The 26826-nt window shown below is 45.2% G+C and overlaps 1 protein-coding gene across 2 annotated transcripts in view; it reads left to right on the plus strand.

Moving 5' to 3' along the window:
- The window catches only part of RETREG1 (reticulophagy regulator 1), a 129095-nt gene that overhangs the window by 71690 nt on the left and 30579 nt on the right, over nt 1-26826 (plus strand). The window contains exon 1 of one of the 2 annotated variants that reach the window (XM_015068860.3): nt 17799-19201. The exons of the other annotated variant lie outside the window; for it this stretch is intronic. Coding sequence (XP_014924346.3) covers nt 19167-19201 — 35 coding nt within the window. The 5' untranslated portion in view covers nt 17799-19166. Of the gene's footprint in view, nt 1-17798; nt 19202-26826 lie in introns of those variants that run through there. 2 annotated transcript variants of the gene reach the window in all.

Below are 26826 nucleotides of genomic sequence, written 5' to 3' on the forward strand. Positions count from 1 at the left end.
GAGAGAATCCCAAGCAGGCTTCACCCTGTGAGTGCAGAGCCTGATTGAGTGCAGGGCTCAATCTCACAAACCATGAGATCATGACCCGAGCCAAAATCAAGAGTCGGATACTCAGCTGACTCAGCCACCCAGACACCCCCTTCCTCAAGACATTTAATATGAAACAATTAACATAAAGTCCTTGGTACATAATAAACACTCCCTGGCTGCTGTTATTATCATCTGTCATAGGGAGGGGGGGTGAGCTGGCCAGCGGTAACGAGGGACCAAAAATGAAGAAACAGGAGATCTAAAGCTTCCTTCCTTCCTTGTGTTGATATGCTGATGAAAGTCAGAGAAAGGAAAGATCATTGTGCTTGGAGAGAGCAAGGTGGAGTAGGTGAGATGGAAACTGTTCATCTCTTGGGTGTTTTTTAATTTAATTTTTAATTTTTTTCCCCTTGGGTGTTTTTTTTTTAAAGGAAACACGTGAGACAGAATGCCTGCAGTCTTCCCAGTGTTTTGCATGTGATTATATTCTCATCCACCTGCTATCCTGAATCCAGGCTACTTAACGATTACATGCACGTTAAGTCTTCACAACTGTGTGAAATGCTACTATTACCCCACTTTCCCGATGAGGAAACAAGCACAGAGAGGTTAGGCAACTTGCCTGAGATCACACAGCCAGTAGGTCGTAGAGCCAGCATCCGAACCCAGGCAGGCTGGCCCCAGGGTTCCTGTGCCAGAATTGCCCCTCGGAGCACATGCACTTTGCCCGGCACGGTGAGGGGGTCAGATGCCAGAGACTCTGCTCTTTAGTGGTTTACTACTCGGGCAAAGAGTTACAATGCCCTTGTGAAGTCAAACTTGAGAAACAGAGGAGAGGACTGTAGTCAGGGTGGGTTTCCCGGAGGTAGAAGGGAGGACGAGGACAAGGAGGAGTGGGCAGAGGGCAGGTAGACCTTTCCAGGCAGTCCGGCCTTCTGGGGCAGGAAGAGCTGTCTCAAACGATGGCAGGTTTGGGGCGTGGGAGCAGGAGCGGGAGTATAGCGCGCAGCCTTCTAGACGCAGGGCGAGCTACGTTAGGCTTTGCTTAGACTTGATTGATGGTGATGGAAACAGAGGTTGAAGATGCACCTGACCACCATGCGGGATAAACACGAATCGCGGGGCGGGGTGCGGGTGGCGGTGCTGAGGATACTGTCTGCGCATCCGAAAGACACTTAAGGTTCAGTTTCCCCCTCTACCTTGTGACACCTCTGGGTGGACTGACGGAATGTGCAATGATGCAGTTAAAGGCCTGAAGAAGAATTCAGGAAAGTAGCTGCAATCGCTGGGAACTCGACGTTTGTGTTCTCAGGTTCAGCTGACTGTTGAGCAGGGCTGCAAAAACAGCCCTCAGGTGTCCTCAGCGGGCTGGTGATGTTATTCAATCAGATGTTGATACATGAAAAGAGTGTTTCTGGTTTGTTAAATTACCACACTGCCAGCGAGGGCTGCCGGTTTGATTTGCACCTGATATGATAAGAGGCTAATTATACAGCAGGATGACCCACGTGGCAGGACACTGTTCAGTCATAGCAACACAATATTTATCTGGACAGCAGACAGTCAAGCTGCTAATTCAAGATGCAATCTTTTCCAGGGACTCGGCCAATGCAGTAAAAACAACTTTCCCCCTTCCTTACACAGACACCCTCTGGTTCTCGGAAATACAACCACAGGTTATTTTCTGATTAGCTACCGTTGTAAAAACTTATTTGCTGATGACCTTTTTAAGAAGCATTTTTATATTGAATAATCACCATTATAAAAAGTCTGATCAGTGACAGGGCACCAAAACACAGAATCCCAGAAGGGATTAAATCCTTTGTGGATCTTAAGAGTAGAATTTCAGGCTTACTTTCTTTTGATGTGTAGATTTTATATGATCGCAAAAGGAATACATGTGTGGGAAAAGGTTTGAAAATACTTAACGCGCACAAAATAAGAATCCTAGAGATAATCACTAATAATATTGGGGTGATAGTTCCTTTGACATGGTTTTCTTTAGTCGGTTACAAATAGACACATTCTTTGTATTTAATGTTTTATTTTTGAGAGAGAGAGAGAGAGAGGCACAAGCGGGGAAGGCTCAGAGAGTGAGGGGGACGGAGGATCCGGAGTGGGTACTGCACTGACAGCAGAGAGCCCAACATGGGGCGCGAACACACAAACTGCGAGATCATGACCCGAGCCGAAACCAGATGCTGTAAGCCGGTGAGCCCCCCAGGGATCCTGACGCATTTTTAAAAATAATTTGTAGGGCTGTGCATGTGTGTGAAATACAGGGGTTGGCAAACTGGCTTGCACTTTATTCTTACATATGGTCTATTTACAGTAGCGGAGTTGAGTAGTTGTGAAGAGACCATATGGCCAGCAAACCTTTGAATATTTACTATGTGGCTGTGGACAGAAAAGTTTTCCAACCTGTTTTAATATGTTACGGATCCCACTGCCATTAGATGTTCTTCAAAATTACGCGTTCATGGGGTCCCCGGTGGCTCAGTCGGTTGAGCATCCAACTCTTGATTTCATCATCCCAGGGTCATGGGATCAAGCCCCATGTTGGGCTCTGTGCTGAACATGGAGCCTGCTTGGGATTCTCTCTCTCTCTCCCTCTGCCCCTCTTCCCTACTCACTCATTCCCTCTCTCTCCAAATTAAAAAAAAAAAATTGTGTGTACAAGCGAGTAGATTGAAGTTCTGCTTGTTTTCACTGGGTCCCTTATTCTCTGCATTCAATCAGTAAACCTGTTTGGCTCCAGGATATGTGCTAGACAGCACCCCCCCCCCCCAGCCCCATCATCCCCTTGAACCTGTTCCGGCTCTCATCCCTACCGGTCTCCTCTCCTTCCTCGATCATGATGAGCTGGTCCTGGTCTCCACACCTAGCCAGAGCTAACTATTTCGATGATTTTCCATTCCACTTGGAACACGGCATGCGCCAACACCGAGGGACCTCGGATGCAATGCCCTCCTAGCTGCCAGGATCCAAGAAAAGCTTTTGGCCACCTGGAATGTATGGGCTTCCAGGCATATCAATTTAAAGGGCCCAGTTTTCTATTCATACTGGTTACAGTCACTCTAAAATCACTGTTGGCTAATTTAGTTATGTTGATAACATAAACTCACGTCTTGTTTACATCATGTGTCAGCTTGAAAACGCTCCTTTTCCGGGTCTCCCTCCACGTCCATTCTGTTGAAACCAGGGCCACTTTTTGAGAGTAACACATTTTCCAGGTTGTCGTCACTCCTAGTTGTGATGGAGCTCTTTAAAAAAAAAAAAAAATCAGTCACTGGAAATTGTACCAAGCGGTAAACAACTGTTTTGATCGGTCTCTGTTTTACCTTTTTCCCCCCGTTTTATCGAGATATAACTGACACAACACTGTGTAAGTTTAAAAGGTACAACATAATGGGTAGATGTATGGAATTTTGCAAAATGATGACCACAATAAGTGTAATGAACACTCTTCACCTCATACAGTTACAAATTTTTCTTCCGTGGGACGAGAAATCTCTTATCTACTAAGACCTGCTCTCTTAGCAAACGTATGATGTTATTAACTATAGTCATTAGGCTGTGTTTGTGTCCCCAGAACTTATTTACCCTATAACTGGACGTTTGGACCCCTTGTCCACTTTCACCCAATCTCGCCAACCCCTGCCTCTGGCAGTCACCAATCTGCCCATCAGTCTTTATCATGCGACCGCTTGCTATATTACTCTTTCAGTAAATTATTTTATTTTATTTTATTTTATTTTATTTTATTTTATTTTATTTTATTTTATTTCATTTCATTTCATTTTACCAATTCTATTGAGTAACCCCTATGACATCTAAAAGCTTCCCATTGATGGATGTCATTTCCGCCATTCTTCTTCCCCGAGCTCTTTTCTACTCACGGTAAAGAAATTCAAGTTGCAGCCCTCGTACAAGACAGATTGAGTTAGAGCACAAGCATGTGGCCACATCCTCTTTTTGAGGGTTAGTTTCAAGCGAAACAAAGCAAAGCATGTTTTAAAGGGATGATGGTTACCCCGTGGTGGACTCTGAGGTCCCCCCTTGGGAATGAACCCTGGTTAATACCCCTCCCAGGGGGAGCCTCGCTTTTGCCCTCAGGGTTTGTAAATGGCGAAGAGCCTGGGAACAACTGTTTCTCATTTTGGTGAGACTCCCAGTCCATCTCACTTGAGGACAGTTGCGCTTTCATGGGGAGGGAAGGGGACTCATCATCCTGAGACTAGGTACACATAGTGTCCCCTCTTGCACATCCATCCACAGCTGGTGTTTCCTGGCCTCTGTTACAGCCTCTGACATGGTGTGTCCCTTGCTCTGTGCTTCTATTTCGGACTCGAGGTGGTTTTAGATTTTAACTGCTGTGATGGCCACAGAAGCCAGATCAGGAGGAGTCTTAAGTGAGTCATGCCCTCCACAGTTTTCGATACGACTTGTGATTTCATTGTCTCATTAAGTCAAGTTTGATATAAACAATTCACGTTGGTTATAAATAAGCGGATTGAAAGCAGCATCTGGCAGTGCGAATCCACTATGGAAATTTATGATGAACTGTGTGTGTGGCGTTGCCATGGTTCGATGCTAAAAGTAGGTGCAGGTAAGAAGCCAAGTCTCGTTTCCATTTTTAAACCACGAACTTCCTCTAATGCTCAAAATAGGAAAGAAACATGAAAGGTAAGGACAAATGGCACACGTGGAAAGGAAACCTGAACTTGGTTTCAATCCTGGAAGTTTTTTCAGAGTAAGGGAAAAAATGGCAGGTTGTTACGGCTTTCCTGAGAACACCTTGGGAGTAGCTCACACATGCTCACAGCTCACCTCCAAGGACACTGCTTCCCCCAAGGAGCGTGCCCAGTGCCCTGTCTTGCGTATGTCCACGGAGGTGGGTGCACAGGCTTCTGTTGCCCTGAGTCAGCCCACCTCTGACTGCTGGGTCCAGTCCTGGCATTGCCTCTTGGCTGGTGCTGACACCGGGTGGGAGGGAAGCAAGATAATCTTGGGGGCTCTTGGGGAACACGGGGTGCAGTGTGGTTGGCACCGGGCTCAGCCGGAGAGTGCGGGCCAGGGCTGGGGAGGTCGAGGGGAGCAGTGCTAAGAGGGCAGCGAGGTGGCCTCTCCAGGTCTCTGAAGAGGCGAGGAGTCCTCGGAAAGGGCAGGTGGGCAGAAACCAGTTTGTGGCTGGCATAATTGGATCATCGCCATCAGTAACGTGGCACTGGATTATAACCCGAACGGTAAGTTCTGAGTCCAGCTGAGTCTTCACTGATGCAAATGATTGAATAAATAAGTGAATGAGGGAGGGAGACAGATCTACTTTGCAGAGGAATTTCAAATAGTATGTATAGTCATCACTGCCCCATTCAGGAGGCAGAGCTGTGTCTTTGTGCAGCCCTTCTGCCCCTTGAATGTGAGTTGCACTCAGTCTTGCTTCCCGAAGACTGTAGCCTGGAAAGGGAAAAGCAATAACCTTCCAGTGGAGAAGACTGGCAAACACGGCTTTATCCAAGTGAGCAAGTTAACATCAGCAGGGAGAAGTCATGTGGACATGATGGACCCCTGACATGATGTCAGGAGAAGGGCCTTTCATCTCCGTGATCTTTTCCCCCAAAAGCCACAATCTCCATCTAATCATGAGAAAAACATCAGACAAATCTAAATTGAGGGGCATTCTCCAGAATACCTGATGTCTACGAGATACTCCTCAAAGCCACGAAGGTCATAAAACCAAGGCAAGACTGAGCAAGGCTCCGACCAGAGGAGACTGAGACGCTATGGTGACCAAACACAATATGGCGCCTGAGACGGGCTCCTGGAAGAGAAAAAGAGTGAGTGTGGGTGGGAACTGGTGAAATACAAATGAGTCTGGGGTTCAGGTCATGGTGATATACCAGTGTTGGGCTTCGTTTTTGACAAGTGTACCGTATTAATAAAAGATGTTAACCCAGGGAAACTAGGTGGGGGGTGTGTTGGAGCTCTGTGTACTATCTTTGCCACTCTTCTATGAGTCTAAAATTATTCCAAAATTTAACATGTATTAAAACAAATTTGTGTATGCTTATGGGAGAGAAGCTGTGGATGCTGGAGGAAACCTCTGATAGGAATTCCTGGAGACAGGAAGTCAGGGATTAACACCATGAGAGGCTCACTGGATCCGGTTTCCCTTCCAAGCCTCTTTAAGGTTCACATTTGGGTTTATTTCTCTCTTTTTGTAAAGATAATTGTTTTGCTAGTCACTGAAGGGGTTTTACTCACACCCTGATAGACATGATGTCACTAATGGGACACCGTAAAGTTGCTATTAGCATATCATTTGGAAGCCTGAGCAGCCTAAAGGAGGCAAACCACGTTTCCGAGAGATCAGGTTTATTATCAGACGGTGGTTGAGGCAATAGGGAGACGCCATCCCATTAGGTTACCGGAGGGACTTGCCCTTTCCTTCAAGAAGAAATTGTGAGGTCTCTTAAGGCCCTCCTCTTTCCCACTTATCAAGACCACGAGATGTTCAGCTTTTCTTGTTGCAAATGCTTCTAAAGGGGTTGGTTCCTCTTCAAAAATACCCCCTTGCCTGGAGGAGAGGTTCTCTCAGTGTCTGAGGAGATCTCTCATCCTCAGGCTGCCTCAGCAAGGGGAGCTCCCCCAGCCAAGGCCACAACAGGGCCAGATGGCACACCGTGAAAAGGGACTAGGAAACTTTCTGGTCACCCAACCTGTAACCTCAAAAGTAATATGGAAATAATGATTAACTATCGTAGGACTGTTGAACTGAAAAGTCTTCATTTTTGTTTGGCTTCTCCACAAAATACTGGGGGAATGTATAGCCAGGAAGCATCTTATCAGGTGCTATTTAAGGAACTGAAAAGTCTTCATTTTTGTTTGGCTTCTCCACAAAATACTGGGGGAATGTATAGCCAGGAAGCATCTTATCAGGTGCTATTTAAGGAACGAAAAATAATTTTTGACACTGACATAAGCAAAATATGATAAGGACGATCAACATATAACAAACGTCTTACGCAATCCATAGTTAAACAGAAAGTTACGATGGCTGTCTTTGGTTATGTTTTTAAAAAGTTCAAGAGGTGAAGTTTGTTTTGAGCTGTGTGTCACTCTTGTAGAGTCACCCCGATCCTTACCGTCCACACAGACCTCTGTGTCTGCAATTTGCGGCCAGAAATTTTCCATTTCCTGATGTTTGCTAAGAGCAGTGGGGCCTGCCAGAGTTCTTTCTCTCCTGTGGCTATTTGTTCTAAGTTTCTTGGAACCAGAGATTCTCTGTCGAGGACCTTCAGCCCCTGAAATACACGTGCAGACGTAGAAGAGAGCTTTAAAGAAGCAACTGAGCAAGACATCGCAGGACAGGTGTCTTCTGCGGAGGGACGTTTGAACCAATGATAACACTTGACTTTGATTTTTGTCAGTGGGTATATTCCTCCTGGAGTTTTATAAGTTTTTCTTTCTCTTTTTTTTGGAGGGGGAGGGTAGTTTGGGGATGGATGGGAGGAAGAGAGAAAGAAATTAGCTTGATCCAGAGGCATGTCAACTGTTTTAAGGAGAGAAGGGGTGAGGAAGTAAGTAGGAAAGAAACCGGTCACAGGTGACCAACAGGCCCTCTGAGAGGAGATCACAAACCAGAGTTTGTAGCGGCCATGTTTAGTGCCACAAAGTGGGTCTCAAGAAACGCAGGACGCAACAAAAAACAAGCCAGTGCCATAGGATGATGTGACGCGTGAGGTCCCAGCACCCTCCCTGTTTCATACAGTCTTTTTCCCTGGTCTTCCTTAAGCCATTGCCAGATTGCTGCTTCTTCCTTCTGTCAGTGTTTTTCCTAAGGCTACGCTCCTACTCTCTGTTCATTTCAACTTCCTGCTCTTCCCCATCATCCCTTACCCCCAAGCCTTCCTGTTGTGATCGCACTGACTATTCAAAAGGGTTACTTGCCATGTTCACGCTTCGCTTTGTGGATTCCAGTGGTTGACAACTCCTGTATATCCCAACTTCCCAAGAAACAGTCAGCTCTAGAACAATGAGAGTGTTAGGGGTGCCAGCTCCCTACACAGTTGAAAAAATCCACATATAACTTTTAACTCCTCAAAAACTTTTCTAATAGCATACTGTTGGCCAGAAGCCTTACTGAGCCCATAAAGGGGTGATTACCACACATTTTGGATATGTGTTATATGCTGTATTCTTACAATAAAGTGCTAGACAAAAGAAAATGTTATTAAGGAAATCATAAGAGAAAATACATTTACAGTCCTGTACTGTATGGATTGGAAAAAAATTCATATATAAGTGGACCCATGTTGTTCAAGGGTCAACTGCATAATGAACTTTTATTGAGAAGAAACATATTTGGTCAGAAATTTAGGACATTAGTGTTCCCTCACAGAGATCAACGTGACAGAGACACAGCTAGCACAGGACATGATTCTTGGAGGCTCTTGAGTCTGTTCCCTAGTAGCCTTTCTACCCCCGTCTTCTTTCCATTCCTTGACCCTCTTTCCCTCCGGCCATTTGCTGACTCTTCTCCCCTGTTGTCATCCTTCATCACATGCCATCCTTCATGAAGCTTTATTTCATCACACCACTTTGGGGGTGGGGCACAGTTCAACCCATGACAGGGTCAGATGGCAGGTGTAGCATGGACCAGACAGGAAGGGTGTGAGAGTCACCCGCTGGCCAGCCTGAGGGTTTGTGGCGACGTTGGGTCCAGTTGGGGTCCCTACTGAGACCATAACAAATTATGTGACATTCTAGCACAACCTAATATGATGGAAGTTCCAAGAAATAGGGGTAAGAAAATGGTGCTGTATTGGGTCCTGCAAGTTGGTGGCCTAAACTGATGAGCATGAAGGGGTCCGTTATTGATCATACCAGGACATGAGGTGCAGCTGGGGACTGTCCTAGGCTGGGAAATAGGGTGACTACAGTGATACCTCCAGAAAAAGAAGGAAGGTCAACCAGAAAACTGGAGGGCAGGGACTTCAGGGGTGCCATGTCTTCAGGGGTGCTATGGTTTTAGAGTACCAGCTATTTTTGGATGAAAAGAAATTTGAAGAAAACACTCCATGTGCTAAGCTTAAAAAAAAGTAAAAAGATAAAATGGGTAACTGGGTTGATTCTGTTCTCATTATTTTGAAAAGAGACCAAGGAAAAAAGTTTCCACTTTCTCTTCCAGGCTATCCAGATGATCTAGGTCGTAGGTTTTCCACTGGAGTACCTGGAGGAACTCTGGATTTCCAAGGACTGGATTCAGGGGCTGTGTTTGGGGGGCGGGGGGTGGGATTGAGGCCATGTTTCTTCAGTGCCCTGGCTCCCATTTAAACCTGGGTAACTCTTTTTGGTTGTTGTATCTTTTCTGTACTAAAGTTTGTCATAACATAGCATTTGGGGAAACAAAGTTTCCGTTGCTCTGAAAGGCACCAAGGACAGGTCTCCGTGTGACTCCGCCAGCCGGAGAGCAAGAGAGACGGTACCGACCCTCTCGTTAGGGTGAGTGTTGTGATTATTCATCGGATTACTGAGTGCTGTGACTAACACCACATACATATAGGGTCATCTGATCCCTTGGTTTTTGTTTTTGTTTTTGTTTTATCTAAAGGAAATGTTCGTCTTTTACTTTATTCCAAAAATATACTGGCTTTGATCCTAGTCCCATACGTCTATTCCACTTCTGCAAAGCACATAATACATACTCTAAATTGTCCTGGGAAACATTCTCTTCTGGCAACACGGGGAGCCTTCGGTGGGAGATGAGGAAGACGGACAAAGGGACTTCTGACACTTTTTTTTTTTTTGATTTAGATAAATGTTTATTTATTTTTGAGAGAGGGAGAGAGAGCCAAGTGGGGGAAGGGCCCAGAAGGAGGGAGACAGAGGGTCCGAAGCAGGCTCTGCAGGGACAGCACAGAGCCCGATGCGCGGCTCGAACCCACAACCCCCCAGATCATGATCCGAGCCAAAGGCAGACGTTCAACCGACTAGCGCCACCCCAGTGCCCTGGCAATTCTTACGCTTTTGAGTCACTGGGTGCAGGGCAGTCTCGCTCACTTGGGTTCTCTTTCCCTCATTCTTTCAACCAATATATGTCTGCTACCAAACAGTCAGCTCCTCGAAGAGGGGGACTGTTACTGGCCTGGCTTAAGTGAGAATCCTGAAGCCTGAGATTTCTGCTGGGGATGTGCTTCTGAAGGCCCTGTTTCCCAAGTGAAAGAGCAGGGATTTTTTTTTTTCTTAAAAAACATTTTTTAAAGAATATTTTTCATTAATGATAGCAAGCTACAGAAGAATTCCCCTTCCATTTAAAAGTCATCTTTCTTTTTTGTATTTTAAAAACAATTTCTTGGGGCGCCTGGGTGGCTCAGTCGGTTAAGCGGCCGACTTCGGCTCAGGTCACCATCTCGCGGTCCGTGGGTTTGAGCCTCACGTCGGGCTCTGTGCTGACAGCTCGGAGCCTGGAGCCTGTTTCCGATTCTGTGTCTTCCTCTCTCTGACCCTCCCCCGTTCATGCTCTGTCTCTCTCTGTCTCAAAAATAAATAAACGTTAAAAAAAAATTTAAAAAAATTAATAAATAAAAAATAAAAACAATTTCTTTTCTTACAAGAGCAATTTGTATGTATTTGTTACAGAAAAATGGAGAACCCAGGCAGGCAAAAAGAATAAAATGGAAAATATTCCTTATTTACTTCAGCCAGGGGAGAAAACCACGATTAACACCTCAGTATAGATCCTTCAAAATGCTTTTCCTTTCTTCTTCCTCTCCCTCCCTTCCTTGTCTTCTTAACTAAGAAGATCTACCTTTCTGTATCTTCATACGTATCTTTCCAGATATTTTCACCAGGATATAAATGTATATTTTTATATGAATGGTACTATACACCTTTTCTTTCCTCTCTCTTTTTTTTAGCTAACTGTACCATGGAGAGATTTTTATAACAATCTCATCCTTTTAGCAGCACAGGATTTCACTGCACTGAAATTTAGTTAATCCCTTATTGACAGGCCTCTACGTTGTTTGGGGTGTTGTTTGTTTTTGTTTTGTTTTGTTTTGCAGTTATAGGTGCCTATATTTATCTCTACATTCAAAAGGTTTTCGTATGATTTATGAAGTACCTAAGATATTACAAATAACATGACATTGAACGTATATATGTGCTTATAGCTTAGCATTGCACAGTATATTTACAGGGCATGTTCTGCTCAGGGTATTTGATCACAAGCATTTGGCCGCCCTTAGGCTAGGCGGCAGAGGAAACCAGACCGAACTAGGACAAAAATTACAGTGAGCACAGAGTTTCAGGGTGGGCTACAAACATAGATCAGTGCATTAGAGCTGATGGTGAGAATCTTCTCCGTGGGTGAAGGAGAGCAAAGAGAGCATACAGCTTCCATTTTTCTGACCCTGTTAGCCATTTGGAACATTTCTTTACTCACATAATTAATATTCATTAATAACATCACCTAAAAATATCAGTTTGTTCATGGAGCACCTGGGTGGCTCAGTTGGTTAATCGTCTGACTCTTGGCTCAGGCCATGATCTTGGCTCAGGTCTGACTTTTGGCTCAGGCCACGATCTCGCGGTTTGTGGGTTTGAGCCCCACATTGGGCTCTGTGCCGAAAGTGCGGATTCTCTCTCTCTCCCTCTTTCTCTCTCTCTGCCTCTTCCCCACTCATGCTCACTCTCTCTCTTTCTCAAAATAAATTACTAAAAAAAATACTAGTTCTGTTTCAGGATCTAGCTCAACCATTGCTGAGATACAGTAATGGACAGGAAGGGTCATTGCCTGCTCTGAGAGGGAGAGATTCGGACAGCTGGTGTGTAAACAGCTGATGTGTAAACAGATAGTAAGATGACATATTGCTAAATTTTATGGAGAAAATGCATCAGAATCATGGGACTGAGAATGATATGAGGGATTACTTTTTTAAAAAATTTTTTAATGTTTATTTTTGAGAGAGAGCACAAGTGGGGGAGTGGGGGAGAGACAGACACACACCCACCCACCCACCCACCCACCACCGAAGCAGGCTGCACTTGCTTCAGCTGTGCTGACAGCTCAGAGCCAGATGCGGGGCTCGAACCCACAGGGAGATCGTGACCTGAGCTGAAGTCAGACGCTTAAACAACTGAGCCACCCAGGCACCCCAAGGGATTCCTTTCTAAAAAAGGCAAGAAATAGAAAAGCTTAAGGGAAGGGCAGGGGGCAGAGATGCTGCGTCCTCTTTGGATGTGGTATTTGGAGATACTGGTGGGACTTCAGGAGTTAAAAAGATAAATCGAGGCACACTATAAATTTGAAGAGTTTATCTGCACGAAAGTCCGTTTGAATCAAGTGGCACCAAGCTGGAAGTGGCTGGAGCACTCCCCTGACGGGACCCAGGGAAAGACTTTGCTAGAGATTCTGTAGGAGCCAAGCAAGGCAATGATCTGATTGGTTATACGGAGCTCAAGCGACTCCCTTCTTTTGGAAAGCCTACTGGCTGCTTGAGATCGGTCCTCCTTAGATTACCCTTGAGGCATTTGTAGGCTCACATTTGGGTTTGTTAAAGTGTGCTGCTAAAGCATGAGAACCGTTTCGATCTAACGGCCTCCTTGTTTAATTAATGCAGCACAGGTGAAGATGGTGAGTAATCAGTGGCGTGTGGGTAAATTTTGAGCAACTGACTCACAACGGGTAGGGATCAGGCAGCCGATTTGTAGCATTTGCCAATTTCCATGGTGCAAAGGCTCCCACCACCGCTGGCCCCAACTACCTATTTTATACCACTGGACGCGAGAGGGAAGAGATAGGAACAGTTTCCATGAGCCAGTCAGACCACAGCTGGTGGGTGGTAGGACATATGGACTTGGAATTCTGGGGCATGTTTGACAGGGAGTATAGATTTGGGCCTCCAAGTGGGGGGTTAAAGGCTGGGAAGAGAGAGATTTCCTAAGGAGATCATATAGCATGAGAGGGGACTTGGCCGGTGTTAGAACACTGGGACTGCGCTCTCCAAGTGTGGGTCCCCCGTCAGCAGCATCAGCAGCATCTGGGAGCAGGTTCATGGCACATCCCTGGCCTGCGGAGTTAGAGTGGCCGAGGGTGGGGAAGCCCTGTCCTCGTGATCACCAGCGTTGAAGAGCCAGTTAGAAGAAGGGCACCTAGAGAGACCAAGAAGGAATGTTGAGAGAAGCTGGAGCTGAGCACAGGAAGTGGAGTCTTTGAGCCAAGCATGGGGACAGTGCCCTAGAGAGACCAAGAAGGAATGTTGAGAGAAGCTGGAGCTGAGCACAGGAAGTGGAGTCTTTGAGCCAAGCATGGGGACAGTGCCAGGACAGAGGGAAGCGGGCTGCAGTGAAGGGCCCCCAGGAGGTCAAGTCAGATGGGATGAACAGTATCAGCTGCATTTGAAGAGCAGTACCGGAGTCATGGTGGGGGCAGGAGGTAGGTTGTAATTGGTGAGGAGTGACTTGATCACGGGCCATTGGTTAGGACCTTTGGCTTGAAGAACAGAAGACAAAGGTTAGTAACTGGGAGATGTGTGCTCAGTGATAAGGTTTCTGGAAGAGGCCTGGATAGATTTGTGGCTGAGAGAAAGAGCCAGTAGAATTTGGAAAGGCCCTGAAGGCAAGAAGGAGATGGGAGAATTTTGGCACAAATTGGAGGAGAGTAGAAGGGAGGGAATCAAGATTTTGGGATGCATCCTGGCCTTGAAGAAGTTACCTGTGGGATCTTATCCTTGTCTTCAGAGGCTGGAGGGAAGGAGGGACAGAGAAGATTCTGGCAGATGGAGTAAATGCTCCATGGACTCTTCTTAGTACTGTCCTATTGATAGATCTTCTGTAAATCTCTACCCTTATCCCTTTTGATGAAAAGTGATTCTGGAAATGTTCCTGAAGCAGTTGGTAAGATTGTGTTAGCCAGTCTGCTCTCACGGGAACTTTTATTTCTAACTTAAACCAATTTTGGCAAGAGAAGTAGAGAATTAAAGTTCTAAAGCTGTACAGACCACTAGGAATGCAATACAAGCGACGTATAGCATTTAAAATTTCTAGTAGCCACAGTAAAAAATAAAAAACAAGTAAAAGTAATTTTAATAATATATTTTACTTGATTGATACACCCAAAATATCATCACGACATGTAGTCAATATGAAAATTAGTAATGAGATATTTTACATTCTTTTTTTTTCTGTGTCTTAAAAGCCTGCACTAGCCACAGTTCCTGCGCTGGGTGGCTGCCGTATTGGACGGTGCATCTCTAGAGTCCATACGGTTCTATAGCACTGAACGCTGATAGAAGAAATAAAAATGTGCCCGTTCTTAGGAGGTGACAAAGACTCTTTGGTCAGCCTCCTCTGAGCTCTTTTGCGTCTAGGCTATATCCTTGGGTATGTTCTCAAGAACCCAGTTTGCTTGCTTGTTTTTAAGTTTTTATTTATTTAAGTAATCTCTACACCCAACAAGGGGCTGAAACTCACGACCCCAAGATCAAGTGTTGCTTCCTCCTCCAACTGAGCTAGCTAGGCACCCCCTCAAGAACCCAGTTTTAGCAGGAGTCCTGTCAGGTCCGTTTAGCAGGAACCCCTCACCCTTGACATCTGATCATCCTCAGTCTCTGACCAAGTTCCTCATCTCCCAACTCCCCGGGTAATATCTGACCACCTTGGCCTCCCTTCAGCAAGAATGCCATCAGGTCAGCTTGGCAAAGAATCACCCTCCCTATCTTAGTAATTTTCTGTGCACCAGTGACTCCCCCGTCCTGCACCGGTACCCAGCACTTGGCCATTCATGATAATATTGCCCTGTAACCCTCAAGAGAGGGAGGATCCCTCCTATTGTCTCTGATAGAAAGTTCCAGAGCCTTAGTGAATGCTGCTATAGAAGAGTGGGAAGAAAAAAGTCAGACCAATGATTATGTGAAGAGAAAAAGCAACATCAAGAAAAGTGGACAATTAGCTTTGATATGGCAGCGACTTCCTTAGGTCATCCTATACGACTGAACTGCAAAGGAAATAAAAATGCTTGTTTAACATATACTACTGAAACCGAATGTGTACAGATTTTGGGGGAGTATGAATACAAGACAACTTGAACTGTGGAAGTGTGTGGCACACGAGCTTTCGCCAGAATGCGTGGTTTCTGCTGTCTGTTCAGCTGGAGAAGTGAAAAGAATGCTCTGCACTCGGGTCTCTCCTGATTGGTCAACGGTGGGTCACCTGACTTTGCCGGGCCCCTTTTCTTCAGCACCCAAAATGTTGGATGGCTTCTGGGGCCCTCAGGGTTTCTCCTACGTCTGTATGCTGTGAGTCCTTTCGTCCAGGATGCCCAGTGAATTGCAGGTCAGCAGTGCCGAGGAAAAACCCTTGCAACCCCAGCCCCCGACAGGGCTGAAGGTGTCACTGACGTTAGGAAGCCACCCGCTGTGTCAGCGATGTAGCTACACTCTGGTTTCTGTTATGGTGTTGTCCCTGTTCCCCCCCCTCATCCTTGTGAATTTCAGAAGCTCACACATTTATACCTAAAGGAGGATCCATTGTTGGAGCAAGTAATTTAAAAATGCATGAAGGAGTACTTAAAGGAAGTATTTTAATAAATATTTCATATTAGTAGTAAGTCATCTGTTGGGACACTAATCAGTTGTCCTTTGAACTGAGAAGCACATTTCAGGAATCTATTTAGTTCTGTAGTAACTAATCAACTAAGTTTGACAACAGCTATACTCAAAAGTTCAAATGTTTATTTTATTTTTTTTAATTTTTTTTTAACGTTTATTTATTTTTGAGACAGAGAGAGAGAGAGCATGAATGGGGGAGGGGCAGAGAGAGAGGGAGACACAGAATCAGAAGCAGGCTCCAGGCTCTGAGCCATCAGCCCAGAGCCCGATGCGGGGCTTGAACTCACGGACCGCGAGATCGTGACCTGAGCTGAAGTCGGATGCTTAACCGACTGAGCCACCCAGGTGCCCCTATTTTATTTTTGAGAGAGAGAGAGAGAGAGCGCGAGAGCCCACATGAGCAAATGGGAGGAGCAGAGAAAGAGGGAGACAGAGGATCTGAAGCAGGCTCTGTGTTGGCTGCAGCGAGCCCGATGCAGGGCTTGAGATGCGGGGCTCGAACTTACAAACTGTGAGATCACGATGTGAGCTGAAGTCATATGCTCAACTGACTGAGCAACCCAGGTGCCCATGCGCTCAGATATTCAAAAAATAGTAAACTGGGAGTTTAGGGGAACAAGAGTTAAAACTAATGGGATAGAATTGTTAAAATTGAGAGTTAGATCGTAGAATTAGCTTTTTGGCATTGATAAGTGTAAAGTGCTGAGTGGGAACCTGGGTGGCTCAGTTGGTTAAGCCTCTGACACTGGTTTTGGCTCAGGTCATGATCTTGAAGATGGTGAGGTTGGGGCCCATGTTGGGCTCCATGCTGACAGTACGGAGCCTGCTTGGGATTCTCTCTCTCCCTGTTTCTCTGCCTCTTACCCCCTCCCCGCTCATGTACATACACCCACGCTGCGTGTGCTCTCTCTCAAAATAAATAAACAAACTTTAAAAAAAGTGCTGAAATATTCTCACTGATAACGTTTGCAGTGTTGCAACTTTTCTAACAATACAGCACCCTGCCTTGGGTCTGAGAGGCATTTGCAAAACCTGATTTTCAGAACTCTGCTATGACTGTTTTCTTTCAAGGTCAAAAGTGTTTGAGTTATGTGTTTGAGTATCTGCACTGACTTAACCTCAGACTTTGAAGTCTGGAGCTTTCCATCTTGTGTGAGGTATTAAAGAAATTGTCAGAATTGTGACATGCGTGTGTCACAAAACAGCTGACACTATCCCAAAGAAAGCAGATTAATATCTTATCTGCTTCAACTCTTCAGTTCTTTAATGCTCTAGAAATCACTTCGACACACGTAAATGTCAAATATACATTAAATGTAGATAAATTGCTATGTAGTAACAATGGGACATACACATCTAAAATTTTTTTTAATGTTTATTTTTTGAGAGAGAGAGACAGCATGAGTGGGGGAAGAGCAGAAAGAGAGGCAGACACAGAATCTGAAGCAGGCTCCAGGCTGTCAGCACAGAGCCGGACACGGGGCTTGAACTCATGAACCTGAGATCATGACCTGAGCCGAAGGTGGACACTTAACCACTGAGCCGCTCAGGTGCCCCGTGGAACACACATGTTTTTAAAAGTAAAGCATTTTCTTTCTTTCTTTTATTTTTTAACATTTATTTTTTGAAAGAGAGAGAGAACAAGCAGGGGAGGGGCAGAGAGAGAGGGAGACACAGAATCCAAAGCAGGCTCCAGGCTCTGAGCTGTCAGCACAGAGCCCGACGTGGGGCTCGAACCCACAAACTGTGAGACCATGACCTGAGCTGAAGTCAGACGCTTAACCGACTGAGCCACCCAGGCATCCCTGTTTCTATTTGTTTTGAGAGAGAGAGAGAGAGAGAGAGCACTTGGGGGGGGGGGCGGAGAGGGAGGGAGAGAGAGAGCACACAAGAGAGAGAAAGAGAGAGAGAGAGAGAGAGAGAGAGAGAGAGAGAGAGAGAGAGAGAGGGAGGAGAGAATCTTAAGCAGCCTCCATGTTCAGTGCAGAGCCTGACATGGGGCTTGATCTCAAAAATCATGAGATCGTGACTTAAGCTGAAATCAAGTGTCAGACGCTTAACCAGCCAAGCCACCCTGGCACCCGAAAAGTATGTCTCTTAATAATTAGATCCTGCTTACTACTTTACCTAATGTTCCTAATCAGGAAAAAAAAATGATCTCAACTTTTTATGCAAAGCTTTTAGGGTATATTCCTAAAAGAATCTCGGTAATATTTTTCTTAGCCTTTTTTTTTAAATGAAGAAGGAGCTATACTTTCTTTTTTAAATTGAGATATAATTGACATAACGTGCATTTCAGGTGCACAACATAGTGATTTGATATTCATATGTACTGAGAAGTGATCAACATGATGTCGAGTTAACATCCACACACACAGTTAACAATTTTTTTTTTCTTGTGATGAGCACTTTTAAGATCCATTTTCTCACCACCTTTCAAATACACGATACAGTGTTATACTCTGTCATCACCATGCTGTACATTACACCCCCCAGGACTTATTTATTTTATAACTGGAAGTTTGTACCTTTTGACCACCTAGGTGCAACCTTCTAGCCTCTTTAGAAGCAGGAAAAATTGAAGTGATTTTTGTCCTGCTCATAGAAGCTGCAGCAAATGAGGGTACTTGGTGATTGATTACACGTATGTAATGATGAGCCAAGCTATAAAAATATCTTGGGCACGCGGCCCAGCCGTGTGCCAGTGTCAGGCTGCTTGCTCTCTGATGACAGAGGGGAGTCTGTGGGAGGAGCCCTGTTGCCCAAAAGAACACACGGACTCATTTGTGTCCATACGCATTCTGGGTTGAGAAATCGAGATGACCCAAAGGAAGATTTTCTTGCAAAACAGTGTCCCTCAAAACACAATTGTTCTTGGTGTGTGTTCCTCTCTCTCTCTCTTTTTTTTCCCCTTTGGAGTAAACGACCTCTTGCTGCATGGCTGAGCATTCTCAGAACAAACAAGGCTCTCAGCTCTGGCACGTCCGGCCCATCTCACTCTCCGCCCCCAGCCTCCTCCTCTGAGTCGGAGGTATGATGGCCCAGGCTGAAGTTTTAGGCTCCCCATGGCCATGCCACCCTTCAGTGGGTGCCTCGTCATGCCAGGAAAAGAAAACAAGAAATAGGAAAGAAAAAGGGTGGGCAGGTCTAGGGGAAGTCATCCCAATAAAGGTTAATAGCTGGGCGGTGACACCTTCTCACACCACTGGAGAGAAAATGCTTGCTCCCAGCTGCCTGTCACGGTACTGGGAGTAAGAGGTGACCTATTTATTTTTAGAAGGGGACAGTCATAATAACCCGGCTCCTAGCTTCATTCAAGGCAGGCAGGTGCTTTGGACGTTTGTAAACACCTACTTTCTGAAGAAGGGAGGAGCGCTTTTTTTTTTTTTTTTTTTCAAAAGGGAAAGAACTTGAAGGCTGGGGATCTTCCCCCGGGACACTCGCTGTTGAGTGGAGAAGAAGCCATTGTAGCACACGAGTGCTACAGCCGTGTCCACTCGGCCATTATTTTTATACAGGGCAGAAATGCCTGAAGGTGACGACTTTGGACCAGGCCAAAGGTAATTGCGATATATATTTACTTTTTCTTGAGTCTTTTTTATTTGCTAGTTATCTTTTTTAAAAGGCATTATCACTCATTCCAAAGTAGTTTAAAACAAACAAACAAAAAAGATGAGGAGTGCCACCCCTCAATTCCAGGAAGCTGAAGAGAGAGACCTAAAATTAACCGAACATACACTAGAAACATAGGTGAATAAGTCTTTTTCTTAAATGAGGAAGGCATGGCCTGAAAGTTTACAAAATGTTTCCCCCTTCACCGTGTGGAATCCACTTGAATTTTTTGATGATCTTTAACTTTAGATAATGGTTGTTGGAAATCTAAGCTAGTGAATATTTTGTAAAATGTTTGAACACTTCTAAAGGTTAAAAATTAGACCAATATACCAATTATGACATGGTGACACTTCCTTTTTTTGCTATAGTTCTTATCTTTGGAAATGTGATCAGTCCCCCCGCCCCCCCCCATGCAGTACATTAATTGTATCGGTGTTTTTATTAACATTGAGCTCTAAGAAGGGGGAGAGCCAGGAAGAGAAGCAGGCAGTTATTCCTGCTAATACGGGCCTGACGTGTGCCCACAGTGAAAGTCTCCATTTCTAGCCCCATGGCTGTGTTCATAAACTTTGTATGGATCGGTTTCACTGGAATGCTAAGTAGGGCCATTGAGATTCAGATAGGAAGGAGAAAGAAAGCTGTTAAAAACAGAAAGGAGTTAAATGACAGTCTTATTATTGTCAGAAAAAGTGGAAACTGCTAACTCTTTAGGAACAGGAATGCCAAAATATGTTTTTGTCCTCCTACTAAAGATCAGCATCCCTTAAAGGCACAGCATAGGGAAGAATCAGTGGTATTGTAACAGTGCTGTGTGGAGACAGGTGGTGGCTACACTTGTGGGGGGTGCAGCATAATGTGCACACTTGTCCCATCACTGTGTTGTACACCTGAAACTAATGTGACATGGTATGTCATCTATACTCCCCCCCCCCCCCCCGCCAAAAGAAAACAAAACACCCATCCCTTTTCATCCATGGCTATAAGGGGTGTGTGTGTGTGTGTGTGTGTGTGTGTGTGTGTGTGTGTGTGTGTAGGTGTAGTCCTGTCCTTAAAAGCTTCTGTTTAGTTTTCTAGTCTTTATTTTCTTCCACATTCTTTTCCAGTACATTAAAGGGGACATTCAGTTGACATTTAATTTAATAATGAAACAACTTTCCACAGAAAATGAGACGGTAAATCGAGTACCTAAAGATGACGTGTATGAAAGTGCCTAGATTCAGCCCATGGACTAACTAGTTAAGAAAACATTTCAGAGAAGTGTGAATGCCAATTTAGGTTTGAGATGATGGGTTGATCTGTTGATACTGTGTCCCCTGCCATGTCATTTCAACACCTGTGAAATCAGAACTTTATCTTTTTCTCTTTGCATCATGGCATTCCTCCTAGCTCCCTGCATAGAATTTTGCACAGGAGAGGCGTTTTTAATAAATATTTGTTGGATGAAATGTATTTATAAAGCATTTTAACACCTGCAGCAAATATTTAGGCAGCCTGATCATCTCAGAAACTAAAGGGAGAGATTTGGCAGAAATGTAGGACAGGTGCCTTTAATGAAATGTAACATTATCACAATTAAATTAAGTAGTAAATAATTATTGGTAATTATACATATTTGGAATGAACTGTTTTAGACGTAAACAAACATAAGATCTTTTGCTTTTTACAAAGGGTAAACAGGCGAGAAGACGACTCTTAAGTATATACAACATACAAGTATCTATTAATGGTTCTTAGGACTATTACCAAGGACTAATAATATATTTTCTGAAAATGGGAAACTCCTTCTCACTCCTTTGAAGTGCTGGACCCCCACCCAATTTTTTTATTTTGATAAGATAAATGTCAGCTCTTAACAGTTAATGGTTTTCTATACAAAATACTTTGTTTTGCCTCATACATTCTTTTTTCCCTCTATCTGTGCAGAAAGTGAGAAAGGGCACCCAGGCCAGGGGAAATTTTAGAGCTAGGCCAGAAATAAAATATTACACTTGAGGGGGAATTTTACTCTCGCTGCATTTGAGATTGGATGCCGTTGGCTAACTCCCTCTGGTGCCACGTCTGAAAGAGAAATAACTATTACAGCTTTTGGCTGCTGACAAAACGTGTTCTCAGCGTTCACGTTCAGCCGGTTCTGGTTGAATTTCACAGTCAGACTCTTTTCGTGTTACTTTCGTCCCATTTTGCAATTTGGCGACCCGAATTGTAACAGGCAGTGTTTGTAACAGGCAGTGAGCTAAATCTGCATTTAGTCTTGGAAATTGGCGGAAACCAAACGCTGCAGGCACACCGGGCCCGACCGCCGTCTGCACGGAGGGTCCACGGGCTCCAGGGTACCGTCTTGTTTCACCAAACGGACAAACGTGAGCACACGTGCCTGGGAGGGGAAGGGGCAGAGGAGAGACCCTCCTCCTCCTTGCTGTTTATCTCGTTCCCCGAAATAGACGCTCTTGGTGAGAGCTGCCACAGACCCTCCATGCCAGTGTCAAGGTCAGGAGATGAGGGGAGAGGGTGTGAAAGGTGCCATTCCGAAGCAGGGTAAGGAAGGCAGACACCCAGGCAGGAAGCACTTGGTGCCAGAGGAGAAGGAAAAAACGTGGGGGCGGTAACCAGGGAAACAGGATCAAGAAATGTGAGGAAAATTACAGTCTGGCCAGAGGCCCAGCCCTCCACGGTTTCCTGCCCCACCTCATTTTGGTCTCCATCGTGGAGGCAGCAGCGTAGCCCCTCAGGTGTCTTTAGCAATGGGGAGGGGGGAGGCTTAGGTAGGTGACACATGTCCTATTCCAGCTGCCAGGAAGGGGGATGGACCCTAGGCTACCAAGACTGAGCACTCAACGTGCCTTATCATAGGAGCACTTCCCACAGGAGATCCGTGGGTCACTCTGTATGTGTCTAAGTGCTGCATCGAGGCCACTTCCTGTGCCAGGTGACAGGGTGATGAGTTAGGCCCCCGCTTTCACAGGACATACTGTCTGAATGGGGGAGACAGACACTAAACAAGTTAAAACAAATAAGGAAAGAATATATATGTATATATATATATATATATGTGTGTATATATGTGTATATATATATATATATATACAAGTTTTTTTTTTTTTAATTTATTTGAGAGAGACAGAGCATGAGCAGGGGAGGAGGGGCAGAGAAAGAGGGAGACAGAGAATCCCAAGCAGGCTCTGTGAGGCGGAGCCCGACGCAGGGCTCGAACCCACGAAACCATGAGATCGTGACCTGAGCCGAAATCAAGAGTCGGACACTTAACCGACTGAGCCCCCCAGGCACCCCAGGAAAGAGTATTTCAGATACTAAGGGCTAAAAATTGTCTTAGCAGTAATGTGGGGGAATGCTTGGTGTGTGTGATAGGAAAAGAGCACTTACACGAAAGCCTCTCCAAGGGGGTGTCCTTGAGCTGAGATTTGAAGGAGCCAGTCATGTGGGGTGTGGGGAGAGCGCAGTCCGGGAGGCAGACCCAGCACAAGCACTGACCCTGAGAGGGGAGTACAGTGATACCTGCTAGGAACAGGGGGGCGCAGGGATGGGGGCCAGTGCATAGGAAAGAGGCTAAGGCTGGGTCAGGCAGGAGGCTGGATGTTATTTAGAGAGGTGAGGATTCATTAAGGGGTTTGGAGCAAGGGGATTGGGATACGGGGCCATCTGTGTTCTTCAGCGACGTTATCAGGTAATACGCTTTTGTGAATTGGCCTGAGAGCCTCCGAGCCATGTGTAACTTCTCATGAAGCATGGATTCTGACATGTAAAAAATGCTAATGTTTGGAACATCACAGCTTCATAAGTTGGGAATTAGCCAGATCGGTATTTCAGAAATCAGTATAAATCAGACATCAAGAAAATCCAAGGATACAGGTTGATCTATTGGAGGTTAAAGACAGCACTATTTATGAAAGTAGTTTGTGGTCACCCTCGGGTCCCCTGCGTGATGCTAGAGCCCTGTCCCAGGTGCTGGGACTTAGGGGCTCTACCTTCCACAGAAAGAGGGCAACTTTATGTATGTATGTATGTATGTATGTATGTATGTTTATTTTTGAGAAAGAGAGTGTGCGCACACGAGCGGGGCAGGGGCAGAGGGGGGTGAGGGGGACAACGATCCGAAGCGGGCTCACACGGACAGGAGAGAGAGCCTGATGGCGGGGGACGGCCCCTTGAAGATCCCAGGTAGATTGTCCAGAAGCATCTGCTTATATTTTATTCAGACCTAATCCTTATCCAGTAAGTGGAATGTCATCAAAAGGACAGTGTGCATTTTTAGTGATTAGGAAACAAAATATTGGCTTCTCACAGGGGACTCTCTGAAGCATTGTTATTTGACTCGTCATATGACATAATAAAGCCTTAAAAATTTGATTGAAGAAGGCCACTGAGCCTCTAAAACCGTAACTGTGTAATAGCAATTTCGATTGCTCCCAGATCATGCTGCCTTGTGCTGGACTGGTTCCACAGCAGTTAAGCGAAGGTGTTGCTGTTTGAAGGCACGCAGCGGACTGAGCCTGTGAAGTTAGACACAGATATTTAGATGGTGGTGAGGCACTGGGTGGGCTTGATGTTCAGAAAGGGCAGTGTGGTTGGCACACAAGGACGAAGGAGAGAGTAGTGGGAAGTGAGTGACAGAAGTATGAAAGAGCCCCTCATTGAGCCTTGCTGGGAATGCCCTGCTGGTTGATGTTTAACATCCGGCTCTTGGGGTGGGGGGATGGGGGAGGGGAGGCTCTGATCTTTAAGCATTTGTTGATCCCTTGTGAGGCCACCCACCTGAGGTCACCAAAAGTGGAATTGGGAAAATATGCCCAAAATTGGTTCTCGCAAGCTGGAGCGGGTCGACACCAGCACACAAAGTGATTGGGGGCTGATGTAAGAGTTAGTGTTGAGTTCTAACTGTGCTGTTTCCCCCTCGTTTATATTCCCCGGGGAATATGAGGTGTTCAGTAAAGGTTTGTTGAAGGAATTAGTGATTCAGTTCTCTTCCATCCTCCAATACAGTCATGGAAAATCTCTCTCAGGCATAGAAAATGTTTACCACTTGTGAAATCCTGCTTTGACCCAGCTGGGCTAATATTTGAAATTGATTAAGAACGTGGGGAACAACGCAGTCTGTCCTTGTTGCAACGTGGGTTGGTTGTGTGTGAGATCTCTTGATCGCCCGTTAACGGGCAGCACCCTTCTCCAAACTTTGAAGCACCGCCCCCCCCCCCCCACCAAAGCTTCTGCTAATCAAGCTCCTGTGAAAGCCGATTTCTATTTTACAAACACGGGGGGACATTCTTTGCCATCCCCCAAATGTGATCAAGGTCCCTGGCTTCAGATGCTGGCCCAGCTGCTACATGGTGGGGCGTGGAGAGATGTGTCCCAGGGCTCTCCTGACAGAGGAGGAGCCCATTGTGTCAGCTTTGCTTACTCCCAGCCTTCTGTCCCCTCATGAGCAGATCTGTGGCAAGAGCCATTCAGTTGTCTTCCTGCGTCTCTTCACTGTGTACGTCTGGGTCCCAAGGAAGTGTGTTGGGTGCAAATGTTATAACTTTTCGTGTGGGGAAATAAAAATAGCATGGGGAAAAATGAATAAAAAGATGAAAGGATCGTCTGTAGTCTTATGACTCTAAAAAAATCCTATTAGGTTTTATTTTGTAGCACTTTGGACGGATTTTCTTGGCATAGTTACTGTAATCGTATAAGATAATGTGCAATTTTGTATACTGTTTTTTTCCCCCCATGGGCATTTCCCCAGTGGCATATATTGGGAAGCATTTTTTAATGCCTGCAAAATATTCTCATCTTTGGATTTTTCCATACCTATTATAACTGTACTATTGAACGTTATTTTGTCATGAAAACGTGAGTGATGTATACCACTTAATTTTTTTCTAATTTCGGGATTGTTTGATCAAAGTGTGTGAAATACGAGCTGCCAGTTTCCTGAGGACTGGACCCAGAAACATTTCCACCATGCCCTGTTGGTCAAGCAACCAAGGGATCTAGAGTTCAAGAGAGAGGAAGTGGACCTCACTTCTTGCGAAGAACGTCAAAGAATCTGGGGGCTTTATTTTAAAACTTGTAAAAAGGAAAAAAAATGTTTACTTAATATTTATGAAATATGTATCATTTCTCACTTGAGAAGATATCTATGGTGAAGCTGTTTATCTGGCCCCTTAACAGAATCACAAACCAGTGACATTTCTTCCTAACAGAGGAGTCCAGTGGTCTTGTTTCTTGATGAATATACTTACTTGTATAGAATAGCTTTCCAATCAGCTGAAGCTCATATCTTTAGGCATAAGCACTCAACTATTTTAACCAGTCTGTAGAGTGCCTATAGGCATGGTCTTGGAATTATGCAAAACTTTTTTCAATCCTGGCTACTGGTCCCAGGCTCACCATTTACTAGCTTGGTGACCTTGGGCAAGTTGCTTAACCTCTTACTTTATCAGTAAAGTGGGGATAATAATGCTTACTTTATAGGTTTGTTTTATGGATCAAATATGGTAACCCACACTAAATATTTAGTTTAGCGAATGGCTCCTTTGTAAGTCCTCAGAAAGTAGTTAATAGCAGTAATACATAAGTTAAACACTGCCTTGAGCAGTATAAAATAGGTCACTCTCTACTGAAAACACTTTAGCTGTCTGTGGTCCCATCCTTGTGAATATCCCGATCGCCCGTCATGACCTATATGGAGGATTCACAACATGTGCAGGCCATCCGCTCTGTCTAGGTGGTGGCTTGGCCAGGGATGGTTGCAGAATTGCCCACTGCAATCCTAGCTGGTCAGGTCTAGATGGTCTGCGTGTTCTTTCTGTTTGGAATAGGGCCATGAGGGTTGTGTGTTTGATTCGCAGTGTTTTGACCCTTCCCAGGATTGCTTTAACCCAAGTGAGCATGTGCCAAGTGAGAGTATTTACCTCTTTTGGGGCAAGCGAGGAGGTCTGCCCAACACATCTTTCACTGAGCTGAGTATCCACAAGAGGAAGTTCAGGTTCAGGACATGCACGTGTCTTTTGTCCAGGTGGTTTGTTTTTAAGCTTGTGAGCACCTGTGATCTTGCAAACGATCGTATTTCCATCTCTGATTTAGCCATTTGGAGGTAAAATTACAGCTCATCTCTAACAAGTTATCGGAACCCTCTGGAACACATGTCCCCTCCCCCTGGGATTGCTGATTTTCTTTCCCATCAGGTCTCGTAGCCCACCCCCTCCTGCCCCATGGCCACATAGGCTGTGCACTAAGGCATCCAGCCGAGCGAGCCCGGAGGCCGTCCTCGTCTCTGACTCCAGGCTGTGTGGGGTCCCATCTCCTGGATGAAGGTGCATCATATTGTCCAAGGGCATCTCTTGTTTTCTGTGTACTTCTATCAGTAACCCCAAATCTTTCATGAGCGGGGGTGAGGCACAGTAGTTACCAAGAGGGTGGCCTCTGCCAGACACAAATTAATGATACACACATATATGAAGAAACCGGAAATTAAGAGTTCCATCTGCCTCGTTCTTAACTTGGACCAGGAGACAAAAAGCTATTCAGTTCTAGAAGAGGCTCGTCAAGGGATGGAGACAGGGAGACAGGA

Source organism: Acinonyx jubatus, chromosome A1, assembly GCF_027475565.1.
Source record: "Acinonyx jubatus isolate Ajub_Pintada_27869175 chromosome A1, VMU_Ajub_asm_v1.0, whole genome shotgun sequence".
NCBI classification, from domain to species: domain Eukaryota; kingdom Metazoa; phylum Chordata; class Mammalia; order Carnivora; family Felidae; genus Acinonyx; species Acinonyx jubatus.